Here is a 22,506-nt window from a genome sequence, read left to right on the forward strand (position 1 = left end):
TCCACTGCTTAGATGGAAAGCATGTGAAAGTGATGTTTTCTAACTGATTTTTTTTTGGTGTGTTGATCCATTCCTCCATTCTGGTAGGAAAGAGAAGCTGATGTGGATGTTTTAGCCCTGTATGTCAGTAGCAGTCACTGATGTGGCTGGTAGGAGGCACAACTGGAATAAGCTCTTCAATTCCAGTTGTATACCAAAACAGATTTTATGTATGTTTCTTCCTAGCAGCTCATAGACCATGGCATAACTTGTAGGCCACACATAATTCTTTGCACACTTCCTAAATATTCTACCTTATTTTCTGGTCACATCTTGAAATAGAGTTTACTCAGTTCCATATCAAATTTATAATAAATTACTGCATTTAACCCTTAGCATTTTCTTTCAAAGCTGATTCTGTCTACATCTCTGAGGAACTTCTAGTCTTTGTTTCCCTAAGCAAAGGTGAAAATAGCATCCAATTCAAAGAATCATAATTTCAAAATTTTGTAGATTTTCAGTAGCTGAACCTTGTTTAAGCTTTTGAATGTAACTGCTGCCTTGCTGACTCATTACTTTTATTTTTTTTTGGTTTCTCTCCTGGGTTGCAAATTATTGCTGAGATATGTAACTCAACAAATTCATTGTACTCCCTTGTCTTCAAAATATGCTTGTCTTGGGAAATGCTGAGGTTTTTATTTATGCTGATTTTTTCCTCCACAAGTAATTACAAAACTTAGCCTCTTGGTCTTTGCTTTCATATTCATTGAGCATCATTTAGAAAAAGTATGTTGTCAGTAAGATCCATCTCTTTAGATAGGATGGCTTCATTATGTTTTTTCTGTCTGCACTTTTTCTTGTGATAAAGAAAAATGTAGTTATTTGCTACAATATTTTTTTCTCTCTGCAGTTTGCAATCCATTTCTCGTTCTTTGATATTATGCATCTTTATTGCTGTGAACCCCCAGCTTTCCTTTTCCAACCCATATTCACCAGCACCTTTAAAATCAATATGGTTTTGTTGAAGATTTATCATTAATTCCAGTAACAGGAAGAGTTCCCCTAATACCTTTGAGCTCTCATACTGCGTGGGAATTAAAAGCTATTTATCTCCTTCAGATTCTAACTACACTTCACCATGTACTCTTGTTGTGTACTTAAGAGAACTCTGAACAATTCCCTAATAATTTCTTCACTAATTCCATAAATTTTACATTATAACATTTGAGGTATGCAGGAAGGTGTGACACTAAGAGATAGAAAGACGTGGTTCAGAAGTTACCCACAATAAAAAGGGGGTGGTGGTGGTGGTGTTTGCTTTGGAGTATTCTAAGATCAAGACGTGTTCACTTAGTATTTTGATAATTGGGCATTTTCAACACAAATGCATTTTCCTAGAAAGCTTCAAATCAGTTCTGTTGTGTACAGTCTTTTAACATGAGACCAAATGAAAAAAATCCCAAGCTAGAAGCACTGAAAGCAAGCTAAAAAACTTTACATTTAGATGAGCTAGTGTCTGAAATACATATTTGAAATCAAAGCTTTTATCATAACTTCTGCAATATGAATGCCTCATCATTTACACCCTTCTTGATGCCTTCCAAAGAGTGAGTATCCATGTTCCACTATTCATGCTTTGCAACTAATGAATCTATTGCAAGATAGCACTGTGAAAGGAAGACATTTTAAAATGCAGTATTTTGAAAAATCTTCCATATCTGTGCTGTGTTGTTAAAAACCTGTCAGGCTGTGCAACATCTTAGTGGAAGACACTTTGTTTTCCAGCTTCTACTCTCTTCTGTCAGTTTACTTCATAGCTTTTTTATTGTATGCCATCCTGCATCATCACAAAAAGGGTGAGTGGATGGGGCCCTTTCTGTCACAGAAAACTGTGTGATCAAAGACACACTTAACTCCTTTACACCTCAAGGTAGCTCTTTAAATATAGACACGTAACTATTTTCTAATTGACTAGAATTTGGAGGAGGAAATTCAAATAGCTAACCAATTAAATAACCACATAAATTTAAAGATATTTGAAAATGATGCTGCTTAGCTGAAAGGCAGTAGAGCTTCATGGGAGCAGAGCTGTTGAGAGGGACATCCACTGTAAGAAATTTAGTATTTTGGAAAAGAAAAGGAAACATGAACATAGGGGTTTTTTTGCACATTACCAATGACATAAAGAATTAACTAGTAATATGACTTACCCTCATTATTAGCACAGGCTTAGAAGTATTCACAAGGATAAAAGCCCTGTGAGATTAAATTCCATTTAAACAGGAAGTTTATGGATCAGCAACCTGCATACTCAATTTCATCAGGAAAATATCTTTAAATATATGACTGATAAAGTGATAGTGTAAAAAACAGCTTTTTAGCCTGCCCTGCCTGCTTCCCTAGAAATAATGATGCACCACTGACAGCACCACTGTCAAAGTTTAAAATAGGTAGGTGTTAGTTCCCTAACAAGGGCAAGCAAACAGGATCTTACTGACTTCAGCTAATACTGTCAGGGAAGTTAAAAAAAAAAGGTGAGAACACAAACTGAAGTATTTTCTCAGGTCAGAGGTTTGGGAAAAGTCTCTCCGATGTTTATGGATGGCTGCCAAATAAAGATCAAAGTAATAAACAATCCTTCCCCAAACCAAACCAATTTTATTTAACTCCTGCTGTCAAACCACAGACTTTGTATCCATCCTGCTCCAAGAAAATCCAGGACTGCCTGAAGCATATCGAGTCAAGGTCAAAAATAAGGTTTCATCTGTATAGTCATGAAACTGTGAATTTTTCTAAAGATTACTCCTTGAGTGGTAGGCTTTTCTAATTTAGGAAAATGAACTGAAGTGCACCAAAGACAGCAGAAAAACTCACACTGACTTCAATTCATGTTTGTAGCAAGGGCCAAATTTTCACTACAGTGAAGACTGTGTAAATCCCAAATTCACAGGCATTGCTTAGGATCTCTGCTGGACCAAAAAAACCAGGAAACCCCTTCCCCCAACCTTCACCCTCTCTTCTCCATCTAGAAAAATCCCTGTCTTCATGGCTTGCTTCTTGATGTAATGGGAAGATTGTCATTTGCTCTCTTCCACTGGATGGATACTGTTAGAATTAGCACTGAAAGCTAATTTTTAGAAACATCACTTAGTATCAGCAAAGGAGGTCTCAACTAGCATAATTTCAGATTTCTGGTCCTGGAAGGTTTTGAGTACCATGTTCACCTGTCTATCCAAGTCCTTTGTCACAGATACTCCCTGAGATTCTAAATCAAGATACACGAATTACTACTATATCCAGAAATTCTGAATTTTTATAGCTGCCTCTTGGATAAAGTCATGAATGAATTTGCCAAGGAATAATATAATTGATTGTGCTTGGCTTGCTAGGTAATGATATAATATAGTGTGATTCAACCTGCTGGTCCAGAACACAATCAGTATTCCTGCTCTAGCTGCTGGAAAATATAAAATAAACTGCTTAGATTATTTAGTGAGAACATAATTTTCTTAGAATGACTAAAGACAACATGGAGCTTGCAAATGAAAAGGAATAAGTCTAACAGTTCACATAACAAAAGAGCTTAGGCTGAGATCAAAATATAAAAAAGAATACTCCTACAAAAAAATGGCCCCATATTTATATAAAGTTCCAACTCTATGCAACCAGAGAGGGGGCCCTGAATTTTTTAGCACCACTCATGTCCATGTATCCATAACAAAGAATGGCCAAAGACAGTCCTCTTTATCATATGACCTGTTACTTGTGCTAAAGAGGAAGGTAAAATGAGAACAGACCAGCTAGGAAGGTTTTGAACACAAAAATTGTATAACACATCTCAATATGGTGGGAATTAAAAAAAAAAATTAAAAATATGGTGGTGTATACTTAAATGCTATGGCAATGGTGGATATTCAGCTACCAAAGAAGCCAGCCATTTATCCATCCACTGGAATACTTCAAATCAATTTTTTATTACAGAAAAAAGACATCTTTTATTTGGAGGATGCGAGAACTTTTAAGAATGATGCATGACAATCTAGTAATCTATCTCCAATTGAAAGCTACTTATTTTTACATTTTAATATGATAAAATCTTGAAAAATTAACATCTTGAATTACACATATATCACCCGAATTGTGTCAAGTTAACAGGCTGAATTTCCAGCTTCCATGGGCCTGGAAAGTGTTCAGTGTGCTAAGAAGATGCCTGCATGTGGGGTAAGACTAGAGATGCAGCTGTTTATAAACTCAGTCATGTCCTGCATGCAATGATGTTGCAAGGCTGTATTATATAAGAATGAAATGCTAATGAATCAAAACACTTCAAAGACAATCTTCTCTTCAGTTTGGTTTCAAAAGCTCTAAAGCTCAGTTAAACTAATTTTCTGCATTTTCCGTGGATTTTCATAGATCTACTGCTACAGGTGCAATAAACCTGTCTGGTGATAAAAGTACTAGCAGAGGGAAAAATCACAACATCTTGAAAGCCTCATAAAATGATACTCTGCAAGGGACACTAAACCACTCAGTTGATCCTGCTTGAGCAAAAACTCATTTGTTTCCCAGTGAAGTGGGGCTGTGCCCATTGGCCAGTGCAGAAAAAAGCAGAAGGAGCTGCAGGAGATGTACAGCTGGCTAGGAACAAAACAGCTCTTTAAAAGCTAGGAAACAAGCAAGTGTACACAGTCCTAGGAGGGGAATTATTTTGGATCACTTCATACCAACTTATCGGACTTCATTATTGAGTGCAAGTCACACATTTCACAGTTCCACTTCCTCGATAAAATGATACCTGTTAGCAAACCATAAAGAAAAGGTCATCTGACTATGAATAAAAACACGGTAACTAAAGAAGAAACCAAATAACTAAGTGGACTTTGAAATCGACATGATCTTTGCATATAGCTTTTCTCTTCAAATTTCATCTGCAATGTAAGTTTGAAGGGTGTGAAAAGAGACAAGGCTTGAGAAATTGATGCTGCATTTCAGGTAAAGGTCCTTTCAAAAAGCCCTTATAAAGGTCTTCTCCTTTTCAACACTTCAGCTGGGAAGAAGAAAGGTGAGACACATGAGTTGTATGGAGTGCAGGATGAGGATAAATTACAAAAGAAATGCTGTGATGAAAAATGTCAGTGCTGGTTTGCTGTCTATGGGGTAACTGGCTGCCTAGAGAAACAGAGTAAAAATCATTGCACCAGGTGCTGGAGGGACCATGACCTCGAGCTGAAGGGGCTGTCTCAGGGAGGATGAAATCCAACCAGGTGAGGTGCAGAGTAGGGCTTGCCCTGATTAGTGAAGGCTGAGAGACAATATGATTCCCCTGTACTGATGTACCAATGGAGTAAAATGCCATGGAGATGGGTATTCTTGCTGCTAATGGATACTCTTGGTAGAAAGTTGAATGGACCAAAACCAGGCACAAGTAAATTTATGCTGGAGATAAGGAGGTTTGTAACTGTTGGAGAAGTAATGTTCCGAAGGTCTTCCAAGGAAAGCAGTGGAGGTATAAAACCTGGATAGGTTTAAGTAATTGATAAGTGTTTATGAAAGCAACAGCATGATACATACAGTAACCACAGGAGGATGAGACTTTCAGTTTTCTAATAATTAGAGCAAGGGACAGAGGGGACCATCAGTTACTTCAGATGTGGAACTCAACCAATTTACCAGGACACATGTTGAGATGGATGCTTTCAACCAGAAAACCTCCCCGTTCTGAGCCTTCTACTCTTGGACACTTTTCTCATACAGGTTTTGGAGGGAGACCAAGATGCCATTATGGATGGGAGCTGACATGCACTTACTGTAGAATGATGGGGGTCAGTAAAGTTGAAAATTCTGCCTTCCTGGCTCTGCTAATCTATCCATCAGACACAAGGAAGAAATTAAACCTTTAACTCACCTTTTGCCTTTCAAGCATCTGAACTTTGGAGTCTGTGTTTGCAAAATTGCCTTTTTTGTTAGGTTTGAGCAATGCTGAGCACAGAGCTGCTCCGCTGCTCTGCTGCCTTTTGAGTCTTTCCCTCTGTTGGAGTTTGATTTTGCTAGTACACCACCATCACTGTTTTCAGAATAACATTTGTCTTTCATTGTGTAATTTACCAATTTTTCTTAGAAACAGTGGACTAACACTAAATATATTTGTCTGTGTGTATCAAATAATAATATTTACAGGAGATAGTTTTCAGACAACACCTGATGTCAAACACTTGGGGTTTGAAGTGTGAGGCAGAAAGAAGGAGAAATGATATCACCATGAGACAGAGCTGCAAAGCAGCAGGCAACCCCTACATTGTGTTTTCAGTCAAATTTTTGTTTCTATTCTTGCTTTTCTTGTGCCTGCAGAATTCTCAAAGCCACAAAACCAAAATAAAAGACAGCAATGACAAACAATTTTGTGTTGAACTCTGAACATTTGAACTTTCACTGTCACATTCAGAGTCATGCAGGTATTATTACTACAACAAAATCTGATATAAGTTGATTAGACACTCAGAATTTTAAGGCTTTCTTTTGCCTAAGACTTCTAACACAATTTAGCTATCAAGTAACCTCCCTCCTATGAATAAATGATGGTAGAAAGCAATTACTTCCAGCACTGCAATGTTATTTTCACAGGATGGACACTGGTGGGAGATATTTGTGAATAATGAAGTGCCACTCCTCATAACTGGAGGTCAAATGTGGTCCTGTACCACATGGTGCTTTAAACATCAGGGGACCTGGGAGGTCAGAGTTTAACTTAAACACAAATATGCTGCACATTTTGGCATTTACAATACGAGGCAAGCCACTGGTCTGGCAAAGAGAAAGGTGCAATTTATGAACAATTTAGTTATGAATTCAGAATCAGTATGAATGAAACAACCTTATTGCCAGGCAAAAAAAAAAAGTCTGTGGGAATTTTGGAAGAGTCCCTCCCTTCATGCTGCCACATTAGGTCTGTTCACTGCAATTGAAGGTAACCTTTGATAGGCAACATGAAATTAATGATACAGTGGCTGATAAGCAGGTACTCAAATCTTAAAACTTGTAACAAAAAGACCAAATGAGCTCTCTCAGAAAACAAATAATAAAATAAAATTTGTTTTAGTGTAGGAAGCCTGAAGTAAAAAAATCAACTTGCACTTTAACTGTTTAGACCTAGCAAAGCTTGGAGGCTTCTTCTGTTTCCTTGTCCTTAACTGATGTTTCTTGAGGCATACTGCTGTTACCAAACATATCTCTCATTTCACATACCTTGTAGTGGAAGAGGAATAATCCACAGAAGAGGCTGTACAGGTCAGCTGTGAGCAGGGAGAGGTTGACAGCAGTAGCACTGGTTTTCTTTATGACCACTGGCATGAAGCTGTAGAGGCCAAACATACAGGCACTAAAGCCAACATACAGCAAGCCTGCAGAAGAGAAACAAGAGGCAAAGTGACCTCACAGCCTGCAGAAATGACTTTGCTGGGACAACCTTCTTCCAAAGGTTGTGCTTTTAGGAAAAGAAAGAATAATGCTTTTTAAAGAAAAATTCAAATTAATAATGTACACATATACAGACTGAAAACCATATCAACACTGGACATGGGGTCCTTTGGTGTCTCCATAACAGAAGAGCTGTTTCAAGTTGGTGTCATATACTACCAGTGACTACCTCATGTCCTACTTAGATTTGGACATAATGATGCATTTGAATGTATCAAATTCAGTCTCTGCAGGAGCTGAATGTCCCCAGCACCAAGTGAGTTCAGCTGAGTTGGATGGACCACACAGTGTTTTTTGGGAATGGACCCAAAATATGAATGCAATACTATTTTCAGAGGAGTTAATGAGCAAATGGATGAATGCATGAGGACAGCACTCAAGTGTCAGAGATCCTAGACCTATTTTGCCAACAAAACTGACAAATCACTTCAGATTTTTGCACTTCTGTTCCTCTACTCCTTTTTGTCTACCTTCCTCAATAAAACTTTTGTGAGATGAAACTCTTTCCTGCTACATGTTTACAGAGTGCCTCACACAAATTAGATTGTTAGACACTAATATAATAAAAATACATTACAGTAAAAATCTAAATTAATTAAAAAACCTAAATAACTTACTGGGAAAGAATTCATTGCTTCAGTTATTACTTGATAAATCCCAAGGCAAATTAATCAATATGAAGTTAAAAAACCAGCAAACACTTTACTCATCTGCTCTCATGCAAATGATATTTCTTAGGCTGCTGTAAGCTGCAGAATTCCCAGCTGATATGTGCATAAGCCTAAATTTAGACTCATGCCAGCTCTTCAGAACATGTTATTGACTAAAAGTTGTAGAAAATCTGATTGCTAAAGTCCTGGAAGGGATTAGAAAGGATAAAAAAAAAAAGCTATACAATGGCCATATATCTGCATGTGGATCCATTTAGTTAAAAATTCTTTAGAAAAGCTGTCTAAAGGACAAAAATCAGCTGTGACAGATTGAGTCTTTTGGAAGCATATGAACTGAAGTGTACACTCAACTGAAATGAACATAGCAGACACAAACTATCAGTGTCCATACATATTATGGCACGATAAGGAATTTTGAATTTATATTCAGAATATGGACAATTATAGCAAAAACTTTTTGCTTTTACCCATAGGCAGCAAATTTATAAGGTGTGCATTGTATACTGGTAACAGAATTAAGTTTTAGGCAGTGCTTGAAAGCTGCTTTATTTAAACTCTGTGACTCTTCTGTAGCAGGGAAATAATTGCACCATGTGGAATTAAGTTTTGGTCAATGGGAAATTGTTTTGCATACAGGAGCACTAATCCAGCTTTTCTTGCAGGCTCAAGAAGAACAGGTCAGGCGCCAAAGCCATTCTGGATCAGAAGTCAGCATTGTCAAACACAGTCTGCAAATCACCAGCTGGTCCACCAAGTGTCTGGCTGTCTGGATTTAACACAGCTTTGCTGGTTTATGCACTCAACTTACAGTGTAATTTTATGGTACTGCCTTGGTGTTCACATTATTTGACAGCCAGCTTCACAGGTTGCTTTTCCAAAGGGCATTTCAGTTCCAGTGGAAAATTGCTTAAACTGTAGCTGTCCTAGCAGAGGTGAATATAAAGTGGCATTTCATTTACAGCTTCAAAAGATATGTAATATCCACCAGTTGGGTGGCATTTAGTGGTGACAATAAACAAATGAAATTAACATAATATGATTTCCAGATATGTATGCTTCTTAGAAGGCCAATTTTGAGACTGAAAATATGATTTAAGTCAACAGCTTGAAGCCTCAGCCTCCTCAGGTACCCATGCAGTGCAAACAGCAGCCTTGGGAATCGCCTCTAGTGCTGCAGACCCAGCAGACTCCAGAACCTCTCTGGGCAACCTGCTCTGCTGCCTGCCTGCCCACAGTGTGGAGGTGGTTTTCTTTATATCCAGTCTGAATCTGTCATTTGAGCTCTCATCCTCCTGCCATGCACCTCTGGCAGAGCCATGTACCAGCTCTGTCCTTTAGATAACCTCCTTGCAGGTAACTTCTCCTCCACAGGCTGAACAAGCCCCAGTCCCTCAGCATTTCTCCATTTCTCTTTACACTTGGTGTCTTCACACAAATAGGCAGGATCTGTCCCTAGGGACCACTCTAATACAGCCCAAGCAGGACAGAGACCAACATGACTTGAGAACTTCTTGTTCCTGAGCAAGGTGGTTGAATGTTGCATGGTGCCATGATGTACAAATGTTGCCTTTGTGCTTTTACTCCAAAAGCAAATGTTTAATTGGCATGACATGGAATCAGTTATGATCTGCCATACTGCCTTGGAACAAAGACCATTCAGAAATATTCAAACCCCTGGTAACAAAGGACACTTCCTTAGAGCTACAAACTGGCTTTTCTCTTACATAAAACTGATGTGAGTTTATTTGTTAGTATTTCATCTATCACTATAAAACTTGTCATGGTCTCATATGAAACCATTCTCCCAAAACTGTAAAATCATCCTCCTTTCAGTGTGGTTGTCAGCAAGTATTATTACTTAAACCTTCAAGGATACAAACAGAGCTACAGTGATTCACACTGAGTGTGAAGATGATGATATGTATCAGGGCAATTTCCAAAATTAACACCAGGAGGGACACAGCCTGTTTTAAACATGATAGACATAACAGATTGGCTTTAGATCTTTATATTCAAAAATCATTTGCATCAGTTAAAAGCTAGCTCATTTCATCTTAAAAGCACAATTATGGCAGATGGCAACAGGCCACCTTGATTTATTTATTAGGTTGCCTGCTGTGACTTTATCAGCACCATCGGAAGGCTGATGATTTAACTCTGCTGGACTGCAGGTTTGAGTCTGTCACAGTGGATAACTACCCAGGACAAGGCTGTGAACTCCCTGATACAGATTTGTCAATCACTTTTTGACAATCTTGTATCACTGCCAATGCAACGCAAAGTACACCAGGTGCAGTGGAAGCCAAGGAAGAACTACAGAACTGTCACCATTTAATCCATGTTCAACTACACCACATTTCCAATTATTGCTCTAACAAAACAAGTTCATATCTATGATGGTTTTGCTAAAATGATCTCAGCCTTGTGAAGCATAAGGACTCTTCAGAATTAGTAATCAACTTTCAGGGACATCTTGGCAGCATCACAGATTAAGTAAGACCTTATTTTAATAGCACATTTCACTGATCTGAGTTTGAAGAGAAATCTCATGGAAGTATATACGACATTTACATGGACAGTAGATTAATTCAATATGACCACTGGTATCATCAGTACCAGATTAATTATGTCCCTAAGCTCCTTGTCATGAAATATAAACAAACACTGATGCAATTATGCTAACTATCTCAGATTAAAGAAGGCCAATACACTTTAGTACACAGTTGAGTGTGTCTCTCCATGGATACTTTAAATTGATTTGTCACTTAGTTTTACAGCTCAACCATCAAATTTCCAAGAATTCTAGCTGCAATGTTTTTTGAAAAATGTGCTGTATTTATCAAGGTTTAAGATGATGAAAGGAAATTGCAAACCAAGTTTAAAGAAACCAACCGTATTCCACAATTTGTATCCCCTCCCCTCAGGGAGACCTCACATAATCAGTTGTTTTTGCACACTTCTGAGTTGTCATTTTGATGTTCAGTCTGAAACTAGGTAAAGAGCTGCTGTCAATGGATTGCCAAAGCTTGAGTCCTCTGCAATCAATCAGGTCTGTGCTACTAGTATTCTTTTATTTCTTCTATTGTCATAAACAGTGAAGGAGTGATTATAGGGACTCCCCTAGATATCGATTTGCTTTTAAACCAAATAATTCACTGGACCAATTAGAAGGCACTCATAAACTCAGTTTCCAAGCTGAAATGGGAAAATGCAATCCCCTGCTTGGCAGAACACCATAACTGCTTCATTGGGCATGATGCTCCCAAAACTTGTCTAAAAGGACACATCTGCTTTATTCCACCAAAATTATTTTGAAAGCAATTAAATCACTTCCATACAAAATGTTCCTCCTGGAAGTGAATTTATGAGGCTATAATATGCACTGCAAGTACTTTTTTAGGTTATTTTGTTAGGCTCCATTTTCTTTCCTTGGCTTTCATTGGAAAGGTTTGGCTCTTAATGACTGCCTCATTTATGGCCCCAGAGTTGCATTCAGTCTTAGAACTGGAACCCTACTATTGTTTTACTTCACGGCTGTCTGAATGGTTATCTTACAGCATTCATATGCTTAACCTGATTTTGCAGGGAAGGCACAACACACCAATGGAGGACAGATTGTTTGAGAGCAGTTATGAGGCTCAACCTTTGGTAGTAACCAGTGGAAAAGTCACTGGTTAATAGCATTGGCTCCCTTGAAACTCTGTGCCTGCCTCCCCAAATGCTGGCTGTCTCCACACCTCCTTCAGCAACCATCTCCCATGAGGTAAAGTGTGTTCTTACCTATTTGCCAATCCCAGGGGACCTTCAACAGCTCTTTGTGTTCCATGATTGCACTAGAAGAGAAGGAAAAATTTGATGTAAGAGAACAGAAGTTAAATTACTTCCACTCATTGAATTCAAGTGCTGGACGAAACAACATAAATAACCTTATAACAAAAAATCTCTGTAGGAACCAAATGCAATCAAGAGTTTACTAATCTACTCTGGCATTATCCCTGTGTCTGTGTATTTGAAAGATCTTCAGGGTAGTAATCAGATGTGATAGCATACAATTTCTCCTGGTTTATTTCCAGCTCTCTATATACCTGCTCTACTTGCCCATTCCCCTAAACGTTCAATCCTCTTGTACTTTTCTGACTTAATATTCTGAAACCTTTTGAATGTTAATTATTAATAATATATCTATAATAATTTATTTTACACTGCAGTAGCTCTGCAGTTTAAAATAAATAGATATCACAGTCTGGTTTGGGAAGCATCCTGTGATTTGTTACACACTGAGAGAAAACAGTCACAGCAGGGAAAGTCAGGATAATAAGCAAAGGATAGGCAAACCTGCAAAAGTCCATTCTCAGTATCTTGTAAATCTTGTTCTGTACATTAACATCAAAGTCACAGATCCATACAATTCTAAGGTGCCAACAAGTCAGCTCTTCCCAATCCAGGCAAACAGACCCTTGGAGATAAGACATCTCCCAAGCTAGGTCTTCGTGCAGGTAACTGCTTTCCCTGTCTGTGTGATTTCCAGATAAATCCAGCTGTGCAGAACTCTTCATGCTGGTCTGGACACTATTTTAAACAAGTATAAAACACGGAATTATACAGATTGAAAAACAAAGTACCTAGTAGGAAAGGTGGTATGTGGAAGACCAAATCTAATAGTAAAACTACAGGAGCTCAGCATCTTCCAGATTAATCTAGTCTAAAGAGTTGCATCCTGGAAATTTTAATTTGCTTGCTGCTGATGTGAGGCAAATCTAATACTGTGTACAGAATAATAAGACTATATTCTCTGCAAAATAACTAAATTATAGGTGTTTTTGCATGCATAAGGTATATGTTTCTTTCATCAGTAATTCCTGAAGAATATAATGAAAACAAACTGCAACATCTCTTGGTCTGGAAAAAAAATTTTCACATAACTTAAACGTAGGAACATTGCATTCATATTATTGCGTAGCCAATACAAAAGATGTATAAAACAATATGCTATGGCTTGTGATTCCTTATGATCTGTGAAAAAAGAGGAGTGAGAGAAACTCTGTCAGAAATGGCCATTTAGTGATGCCAGAGGCACTGAAGAATTGGAATCACAATGATTTTGAAAGGTTGTGGTAGTTGGAGGAGGTCCCTGATGACTGAAAAGAGACAAATGCAACATTCAGTTTAACACAGAACAAAAAGTATAGCCTGGCCAGCCAGATTATGCTAACCTTTGGGAAGATTATGGAACAAATCCACCTAGAAGCCATTTGCAAGAAATGAAGAAGATGGGTTCCAGCGGGAAGAGCCAGCACAGTGCTCTCAAGAGCACTGCCTTCTTTGATGAGGTGACTGGATCAGTAAATAAAGGACAGGAAAGGAATGAGAGTATGTGTGTAACCTACTGTTACTTTAGCAAGGTTTCCAACATGATTTCCTTACAGATCTTCCAAAACTCAAGAGGTATGGACCAGATGTGTGGACTATGCACAATGTTGTCTATAGAAAAGGGCAAGAAGAAACCTCATGAAGTTCAAGGAAAGCAAGTATTAACTCCTGGACTGGGGTGGAGTGACACTATGAAACAGTACAGGCTGGGAGCTGTCTGGATAGAAATTGTTTTCCAGCAATAAACCTTAGAGTGCTGGTGGACAACCTGGACCCAATTCAGCAATGTGTCCCTGGAGCAGAGGAAGGCAACAACATCCTGAGCTGTGTCAGTAAAGGTCTGGCCAGAAAGCTGAAGGATGTGATTTGTGAGACAGCAGCTAGAGTCCTGTATCCAATTATGGGCTGTCCAGAACAAGACAGACAATAACAAATTGAAGAGAGTACAGTGGAATTCCATCACAATGGTCAGGCAGGTTGAGGACAGGATGTAAGAGGAGGTGCTGAAACAGCAGGGTTTGCTTAGCATGAAGAAGAGAAGTCTAAGCTGGGGGAAAGGAGGACACAACGATAAATTTTCCGTCTTAGCTATGGGTATGGGTAGTTACAGACAAGGTAATCATACTTTTCTCGGAGGTGAACAACAAAAGGATGAATGACAATGGACACAAATTGCAGCATGGAAAACTGATTAAATAACAAAGGAAAAAAATTGTCAAACACTGGAACAGGTTGCCCAGCATGACTGGCAGTACTATTCTTGGAGATACCAAGAAATCAACTGAACAAGTTCCTAAGCAGCCTGGAGCTTGAACCAGAATCACCTTCAGGAGGGCATTAGAAAACAGGCCATGTTATGATTATGTGATTCCATCAGATAACCTTATTTCCATTTGCTGGGTAATTGTGACATCCCCAGCTCTTGTAAACTAATCTCTTATTCTTCCTCCCTGCTTTAATCATACTCAACATACTAAACTCTTTCCACCATGTCTGGGTAATCAGTCAACTCATTAATTCTGTTTCCCCTGACACCTTAGCTCTTCCTCCTTTGCTGCACAACAGGCATTATGTGTGTTTATTTTATGTTACAGTCTAAGACTCCTTCAGTTGAGAGGATCTAAAGGTCCTATATTGCACCAAAGTGGCCAGTAGTTTTTCAAAGAAAGAGCCTGCAAATTTAACATGAGGAATTGGCTTCTCTTTGATGCAAGTGTTATATTTAGTTAGATATAATCTCTATGAACAAATAACTGTGACTTCTGCTATTCATTACAGGTAAAGGTAAGAAAAAGGCACAGGTATGAACTAAGTGTGGTTGAGTCTGCAGAAGGTGCCCAAAAAGCACTATCAGCAAAAAGCTGCAGAGGCTGCTGGAGAAAAACCTGCTGGAGTGAACCAAAGTTGGGCCAAAGTTTGAATAGAAAAACCTTAGGGCTTTCATAAAAGAAATGGTTTCTTATTGTTTCCTTTCAGCTGTTTCTTCTTTATAAAAAGATGCCTTATTCCAAAACCAGATTTTCACCAGCAGAACAGCTCACAGACCCTGAATTGTGACTAACTGCTTGTGTCAAGAGGGAGGAATGACACAACAATTGAATTCTGGAGTATGAGACATTTACATGACAGTTTACACACACAGAGCAAGACAAGGGTACTGCTTTGATGTCCTCAGAATGTTAGTATCTACTTAAACACAAACATATAAAAGAATGCTTCAGCCAAAGATACTGGGCACATTTGTATGCTCTTAAATTCCAAATTTTTTAAAAGGGAACTTCTTGTATGGCAACTAGTTAACATAAATAATTTTAAGACACTTGTTCAGATCCCTTATAAATATATTAAGCTTTCTAGCTAAAAAAAAAAAAAAATAGAACCATTGAAATAGGAATTAATGGGCTGTGGCTTTTTTGATCAGCCCCTGTTCTTAGAAGCAGAGTAGCTTAGACCTGTAGAGAAGTAACTTTTTGTGGACTAATAGCCAAAAGTTGTTCTGTATTAAAAGCACCAGAGACAGTCCTGCACAAAATGCAGCAATCTTGTAGGGTTACTTTTACATCAGTCACAGTACTGCAACATTGGAAGCCAACTTCCAGCTATTAGCCTTGCAGTTGAGATGCTCATTAGGGACATGTGGATATAGACCAGAGTCCGTAGATCCTGAAATCCATGCAACAATATCCTATGTGCTAAATATTTTGAAGTGAAAAGGCCATTTTCTTAAAGGCTTTTCATGATTTCCTCCATATCATAATGTAGTTTTACAGAACAAGCAAACCAATAAAATACTTTCTGACTGGATGTGTTTTCTACCTTTTTAGAAACCAAGGAGACTTTTAAAATGTATAAAATAGAACCAGAAGAAGCTGTAGATTTTGTTATTCACAGTTCAGAATAATATGTGAAGCATCCACTTGTCCTCCAGCAGCAAGATGGTGTGACATGTCCTCTCCCTCTTTAAGTGACTACTCAAAGACAATGGTCCTCGAATTAGAGTACTTGGGTAAAAATCTGTGCTATTATTCAAATCACCAATACGAAATATGAAAACCAATGCAAATTCCAAGATTAGAGGACACCTGCTCTCCACAGGAAAGGGCTAATTTTGAAGGAGTTGTTAATGTATCTCAGTGGAGGCCACAGCTGCACTTGAGCTCAAACCTGCCCACTCACAGCTGAATTCCACTGAAGAAGGAGCCGAAGAGCCCGATCATGCCCAGGAACTCCACTCGGCTCAGGTTTCGGACGATGTACTCCTCACAGACGTTGGAGATGCCGTACAGCGTGGCTCCGCCAAGGACTAAGAGGTCCCCTATCAGTTTATTTTCACCTAGGGATAAATAGAAAAAAAAAAAATCAGAATGCCTCAAAACAACCAACTTCTGTCCAAAACTATTGCATGTTCTTCCCAACATATTTCATTCCTCAGTCACTACGTAGCCCTTATCTGGGTTAATAAAATGAATGCAAATATTCTGTCACTTGAATGGTTTTTATTCAATACACCAGCATCAGTCAGACAGAGGAAGAGCATATACCTTGCTGTAGAAAGAAGAAGCCAAAAAATTCTGAAAAACTTGCAGAAAAAAGTATAGAATCCAAGTGGCACTCTTCAGAGACTGATCCTTTTTTATTATTACTACCTTTTTTTTTTTTTTTTGCAGAGAGAGTATGACTCAACTCTATAGAGCAGTTTGCATCTCATCTTGAAATTTAACCAGTCTAAAACGTGTTCAGTACTTAGATCTGAGGACAACCGAAAAATTCTGTGTACCTGTGAAATGATTGAAGAAATCATTACAACCTAATATTGACCTCATTCTCACATGGAGCTGTTTGACAAGAAAGGGAGGAGGAAGGATGGGGTGTAGACAGGGTGATGAAAAGGACAGATTTCTAAAAGAGGTTCAATTAACATAGCAGTACCTAATGCATGCAAAGAACAAGAAGATGTATTTTCAATACCTCCAGGTATACAGAATTACTAAAACATTTGTTATGAAAGACTGCTTGAAATCTTTTTAAGTCTTGGAAGATTTTATTATTGGGTGTTGGGGAGAGCTGCAGTGACATTTGATCAAGATCAAGTTCCAGCTTGAAAACTGAGGCCCTAGCTTTGCAAACTGGTGCATGCAATTCCCTCTGCACATATGGCTTGTTAAATTATTTCTACAAGAGCTACAGCTTCACAAAGCTGTCAGATATTGCTGCAGAACCATATTCTGAAATGCTGGATTATAATGGATTTTTCTTTGAAAAGTTTCAGCAGAAATGCTGAAGTACTACACTTTTTTTTATAAAAGAAATCCTGTTTTCTTTTAAAATACCATGATTTACTTTTCATGTCTTGGTCTTTCAAAGTTTTGTTTCAATTGACTTGTAAAATATACACTGCAGTATACAATGCAGTAAATAAAAATGGAAACCAAACATTCTAATTGGTTCAAAATTATCTTTTCAATATTTTTCTTTAAGGAGTTCTTTTAAGCCTTCAGTTATCATTCCAAACTGTAGTGCTTTCTAGGGGGAAGAAACTTATGATAATAAAAACTGTCATAAGAGGACAGACCAAGGGTTCTTTAATCCTGTCTCCAACACTGGCTACAAGCATCAGAAAAGTATAAGTTGTTTAAGGACAATAGGAATGGAGAAAAATGTAAAATATTCCCAGTAATACTCTCTTAGTTTCCAAGATTTTTCAGCTCAGATGAGATGTGGCTTCTGTGTATTTAGCAAATACTACTACAATTGTTTTTCACATACTCATCCAGTCTTTGACTGAATTTCTTGACTGGCAACATGTTTATATTTGACCATTTATCTTTTTATGATTTGGTTGCCCTGTTAAAAAGATTTTAGTCTTCTCTTCAATTAGTAATGGAAGATGTTCTTAATTTAAAATAGCCATCACGACTTTACAGAACTTCTTCATACCCCTGATGCATTTCATATTTCACAGTGGCTCCATTGATTCCTCACTGAGCTCACTCTTTTGGTATTTATTGCAGCTACTCACTGACACTTCAGGGAAGTATTGCTGAAAAAGCTTTTGACCTTAGAGCTCCTGCTGGGACAAAAATATCATCCTTTTGCATCTGTGAAACAAAGGCAGCTCAGAGGCTGAGCATTTTCACACAGATGGGATGGCCTCAAGCATCACACCCTGACAGCTCTTCCCAAAGGGCTCTTCCCATGCTGAGTGTGAGCCTCAACCTTCAGGGCCCTCCCGAAGAGGGAGCTGAGCTCTGTTCAGAGCACCAGACTCTGACACTGGAACCTCCTTGGGTACTCAGCAGCACAGGGCGGCTGAGGAGAGCACACAGACAAATAGGGGAGTACAGAGGGACTTCTATCAGCCAGTTCTCAGTAGATCAGGCATTTTCTGAGATAGAAGTTGCATTAGGCCATCAAATTTGATGAACCTGGAGGGATCTTTCATCAATTTATGTAAAATCTGTATATTTTTGGTCAACTACTAAGAAGTACTTCATGCTTTTAACTTAGTCTGGATACCTCAAAATTGTATGAATCATCCCAAAATTTCCTGAGAAATATTTAAAAATCACTCTGTATTGACCCTTTCCATATCACTGAAGACTTCATATACTTTCACAGGTCTCTTTCTTGCCTTCACTGGGAAATGGAATGTCCCAGTCTGGCTACAGTCTCTTCATCCGAATCCATTTTATGCCCCTGAACAGTTTTCTCATTTTCCTCCACATCTTATACAGGTTTATTTTCTGGTGACTTCTTTTTGAGATGCAGTGACTAGAGTAGTACATGGTACCCAAGGAGTTAGTGCACCAAAACTTTATATACTGGTGTAAAAATGTTGTAAAATATGTTTTTGCTTTCTTTCTTAGCAATTACTATTCTGGTTGTCAAATGCCTTATCTTTGCTTCCTCGAGAGGCTGAGACTTTGGAACTTTCCCCCAAGACTGACATATCCCTATAGATTTATTTTCATGCCTGTAATATCCACATGCCTCTACTGGTTTCATTGCTAAAAAAAAACATGTATCAACTAATTAGATGCATTCTAAAGACTTTTAGGATAATAAAGCTGTATTTCACAATTTAATGGTGTCGGTCATTCTTCAGGAGACACACAAAGCATAGCCTGGCAAAACAAGCTTTATATTCATGATTGTTACCATATTTAATATTCTGTGGAAAAGTCATATGGTCCAGAGCGGAGTTAGTGTTTTGGGAACTAGTTATAGCATTATGGTGCAACACAAATCTTCAAAAATGTGAATTGTGTTCTGGCATGATTTCTTTTCACACTCCCAATAGGCCTCTTTGTCACATTTTTGCACTAGCCCCTGCCATTAAGAGCATTTCTCTTTGGTTTGATTGTAATTACTGATGAACATAATACCTAAAAATCACTCTCAATGTGTCCCATTTTAAATTGAACACTGATATGTGTATTAGCAGGATTTATGTGACTGGTTTCCAGAGACTGATGTAAATTAAAGCAAGGAAATGCTTTGAAAAACCTGGATGAAACACTTAGACTTGAGTGGTTTAACCTGTGTATGGCAGGAACAGAAGTATGAAAGTAACTCAGAGTTCAGAATAATGTTTTTTCAGGTATACTATGCATGTAAGATGATGGAACTCTACATGGAACTCTAAATATTTTATAGTAACTGTTTTCCCATTGAGTAATGTGCAAAATATCAGTGAGAATACAATCGAAAATTGAAAGCATGTGTGCACATTATACTTAATTCCTGCAGACAGTTTGGAAAATACCTTTTAATTTTTCAGTGATACATTCTAAATTCATGTTCCCTTACTGTAAGTGTTGGCAGGCTAAATTGCCTTATGCTGTGGGTACCTAGCAGAGCCTTATGGCTCTCCTAATACAGTAAGCAGTGTGGTCAACACGGGCACACAGGTATCAATAGTTCTTGTCCCCTAAAATATAAGATAAACAGAGACATTTACTGAGGACTAATGAAGTATCATTGCTTTTGGTGTCTTCCTTACTTTAGTTTTTCCAGTCCTAGAAATGGTGTACAACCTCTTAATGAAGAGTTTCAATAATTTTTTTCTTTTCTTCCTGCCATTAATTCTTTTTATTTGTACATTCTAATGTGTAGTTTTAGCCTTTTAAAGAAATTAAACTAGATGATCTATTTTACCCTGTTAAAGACAGCATCATTAATAACATCATTATGCTACTAAAAAAAGTAAAAAAGCTGTAGTCTCTCTGCATAGCAATGAGCATGGACACAGTTTTTCATGTGTAAGTCCAATTTAAAAGGCAATAATGCATGTTCACAAATTTTTCTGGACAAATTTACTTAACAGCTATACCCATGCTTCAATAATGAACATGGCACATAACATCTAATTACTGCAGTGGGATGGCAAAGTGTCAGTGCTCCTCAATCTGTTCCTTGTCTGCTTCCACTGCCCCGCCTGCTCCTGCTGATGCACAGCTCACCCGCTCAAGCATGTCACTCTCTGGACTGCTGGGACACAGGATGCTTCTTCTGGAACCCGGGTTTGAAATCTCAATCCCTCTGAAATCAGCCATTGCCAACACAGCCTTGGCTCGCTGGTTACATAGTACAGAGTATATGATTTCATTTTTAGCTGGGGCAAGGCCACTTCTGGAGGAGACCAGTAACTAGAAGTCTCCTTTCAGGTTTAAGGACAGAGATAGAAGGGGGTAGGGAGATATGACGAGCACTGTTACCAACTCCATTGTTTTATTTAGTAGCATTCTGGCAAATGCAGTTTTTACAGCACTTGCATTTGTATTCAGAAAGCTGACTCAAGAATTTTAAATCCCAGCGTATTATGCTCTGCTCACAATTCAGTGCTTTTAATTAAGAATGAAAACTGTGCCTAATTGACAATCTTTGAAAAGAATTTCCAGCCTTCCCACATCATTTGGCTTGGCACTAGAGAAATCAATGTGACAGGGGAAGTTGATCGATGAAATCTTACTCTGTCTAGTCTGCATTAATACATACACACACATTATTCATATGATGCCACACAGAAAAAAAGAACATTTTACACACAAGGAGGCTCTTTTCAAAAATGTTACCGTAAAGTCCCAAAGATTTAGGACGAGACTGTGAGCAAAACCCAACTGGTAATATGCAGATTCAGTGTGTTTTAGCACCTACCAAGTGATCCCACCTCTGTAGAAAAACAAGCCAAGCTGAGAAGTAAGCACACAGTGGATGTGAGAGGTGCTTACGACTCAGAAATGCATCCAATTTGGAAAGGAAGCTATTGAGGTTTGCAGTCCAACAGCTAAGCCAAAAGAGAACAAAACTACAAATATTTAGCTTGTCCCCCCAGCTTGCAGAGGGTTGTAAGGCACAGGGCCCAAGAAACCTGTTTGCAGCACTGCTGACTTGTAAGTGGTGACCCCTTTCTGCCCCTCTGACAAAGAGACAACTCTGAATAGTGCAGTGCTTTGGATCCATGAAGGTGCAGATTTTCTTGCCAAGTTTCCCCACTTTTTGGCCCCAGTCTGACACACAGTGGTCAATGGCTTCTCTAAACAGAACTTGGCCACACAACCCATTCATTCTTACCTGCTCCTTGCTGTCTCCCAACGAGGACATCTGCTCCTGCCATGCAGCCCATGCCCAGAATGCAGACCACAATCCCAATGAAATGAACTGCCTTGTATCGTACCAGTAAGAAGAACCAGGAGAGGAGTATCACCACTGGGATCACAAAACAGTCTAGGAGCTGTCAAAAAAAGAGAAGAAAAATCAAGAACACATCAACCTGCAAATACTTTGCCCTGATGTACTAGGACAGAATCCAGCTGAGGGAAGCAGGGTTATTTAGCACTTTCTACCAAGAGCAAGTGTATTCAAGTGGCTTTTCATACATCAGACTCAGGGTAAGACTATCAATGCCAATTCCACGAATTCAGGGGAGCTGCTGCTCTCAACATGCACTCAAATGCACTGCTCTTGGATTCAGATGCATATTTCAAAGCTATGGGAAGAAAACCTGGGCCAAAAGAGAGTCACACCATTCCATCTGGTCCTCACCTCCAGGAAGGTAGTTTTCCGGCAGTCTAGACATACACTTTAATTCAGTCATTTCAGGCTGAGATATTAAGAATGTTCATAACACACAAGTTGACTGGATTTATTAAATCTGTCTAATCTGTCTATATAAATTAGGGGCTTTCTGCATGCAGAATGCTTATGAAAAATCTGGTCCCTGTGGCCACTGGTAACTTTGTGAAAAGAGAGTCCCATATGCCTTTGAAGGAAAAAAAATCCCAAACCCCCACTTTGTATGCAGCACAAGAAACTTGCACTTCTTGTCAATATATCCTTGAAAAGAAATTTCTCAAAGAAATGTTAAAAAATGCAATTTTTGATTGTTTGGGGTTTTTTTCAGAGACATCAAGAAATAGGTTCAGAGAAGATGTGTTAAAAAAAAAGTATACCTACTGTTTGTGAGAGGACCTTCAGATTTTCAAATTAAAATATATTTTAGAAACTAAACTTT

General features: G+C 38.4%; 1 protein-coding gene across 1 annotated transcript in view; it reads right to left on the bottom strand.

The window, feature by feature from the left end:
• SLC35F1 (solute carrier family 35 member F1) overlaps window positions 1-22,506 on the bottom strand; it is a 228,740-nt gene that overhangs the window by 14,396 nt on the left and 191,838 nt on the right. The window contains exons 4-7 of the mRNA XM_058021134.1: window positions 21,567-21,726; window positions 16,170-16,326; window positions 11,904-11,956; window positions 7,222-7,376 (exon numbers count right to left, since the gene is read on the bottom strand). Of these exons, the coding sequence (XP_057877117.1) occupies window positions 7,222-7,376; window positions 11,904-11,956; window positions 16,170-16,326; window positions 21,567-21,726 (525 nt within the window). The remainder of the gene's footprint in view (window positions 1-7,221; window positions 7,377-11,903; window positions 11,957-16,169; window positions 16,327-21,566; window positions 21,727-22,506) is intronic.

This window comes from Melospiza georgiana, chromosome 3, assembly GCF_028018845.1.
Source record: "Melospiza georgiana isolate bMelGeo1 chromosome 3, bMelGeo1.pri, whole genome shotgun sequence".
Classification (NCBI taxonomy): Eukaryota; Metazoa; Chordata; class Aves; order Passeriformes; family Passerellidae; genus Melospiza; species Melospiza georgiana.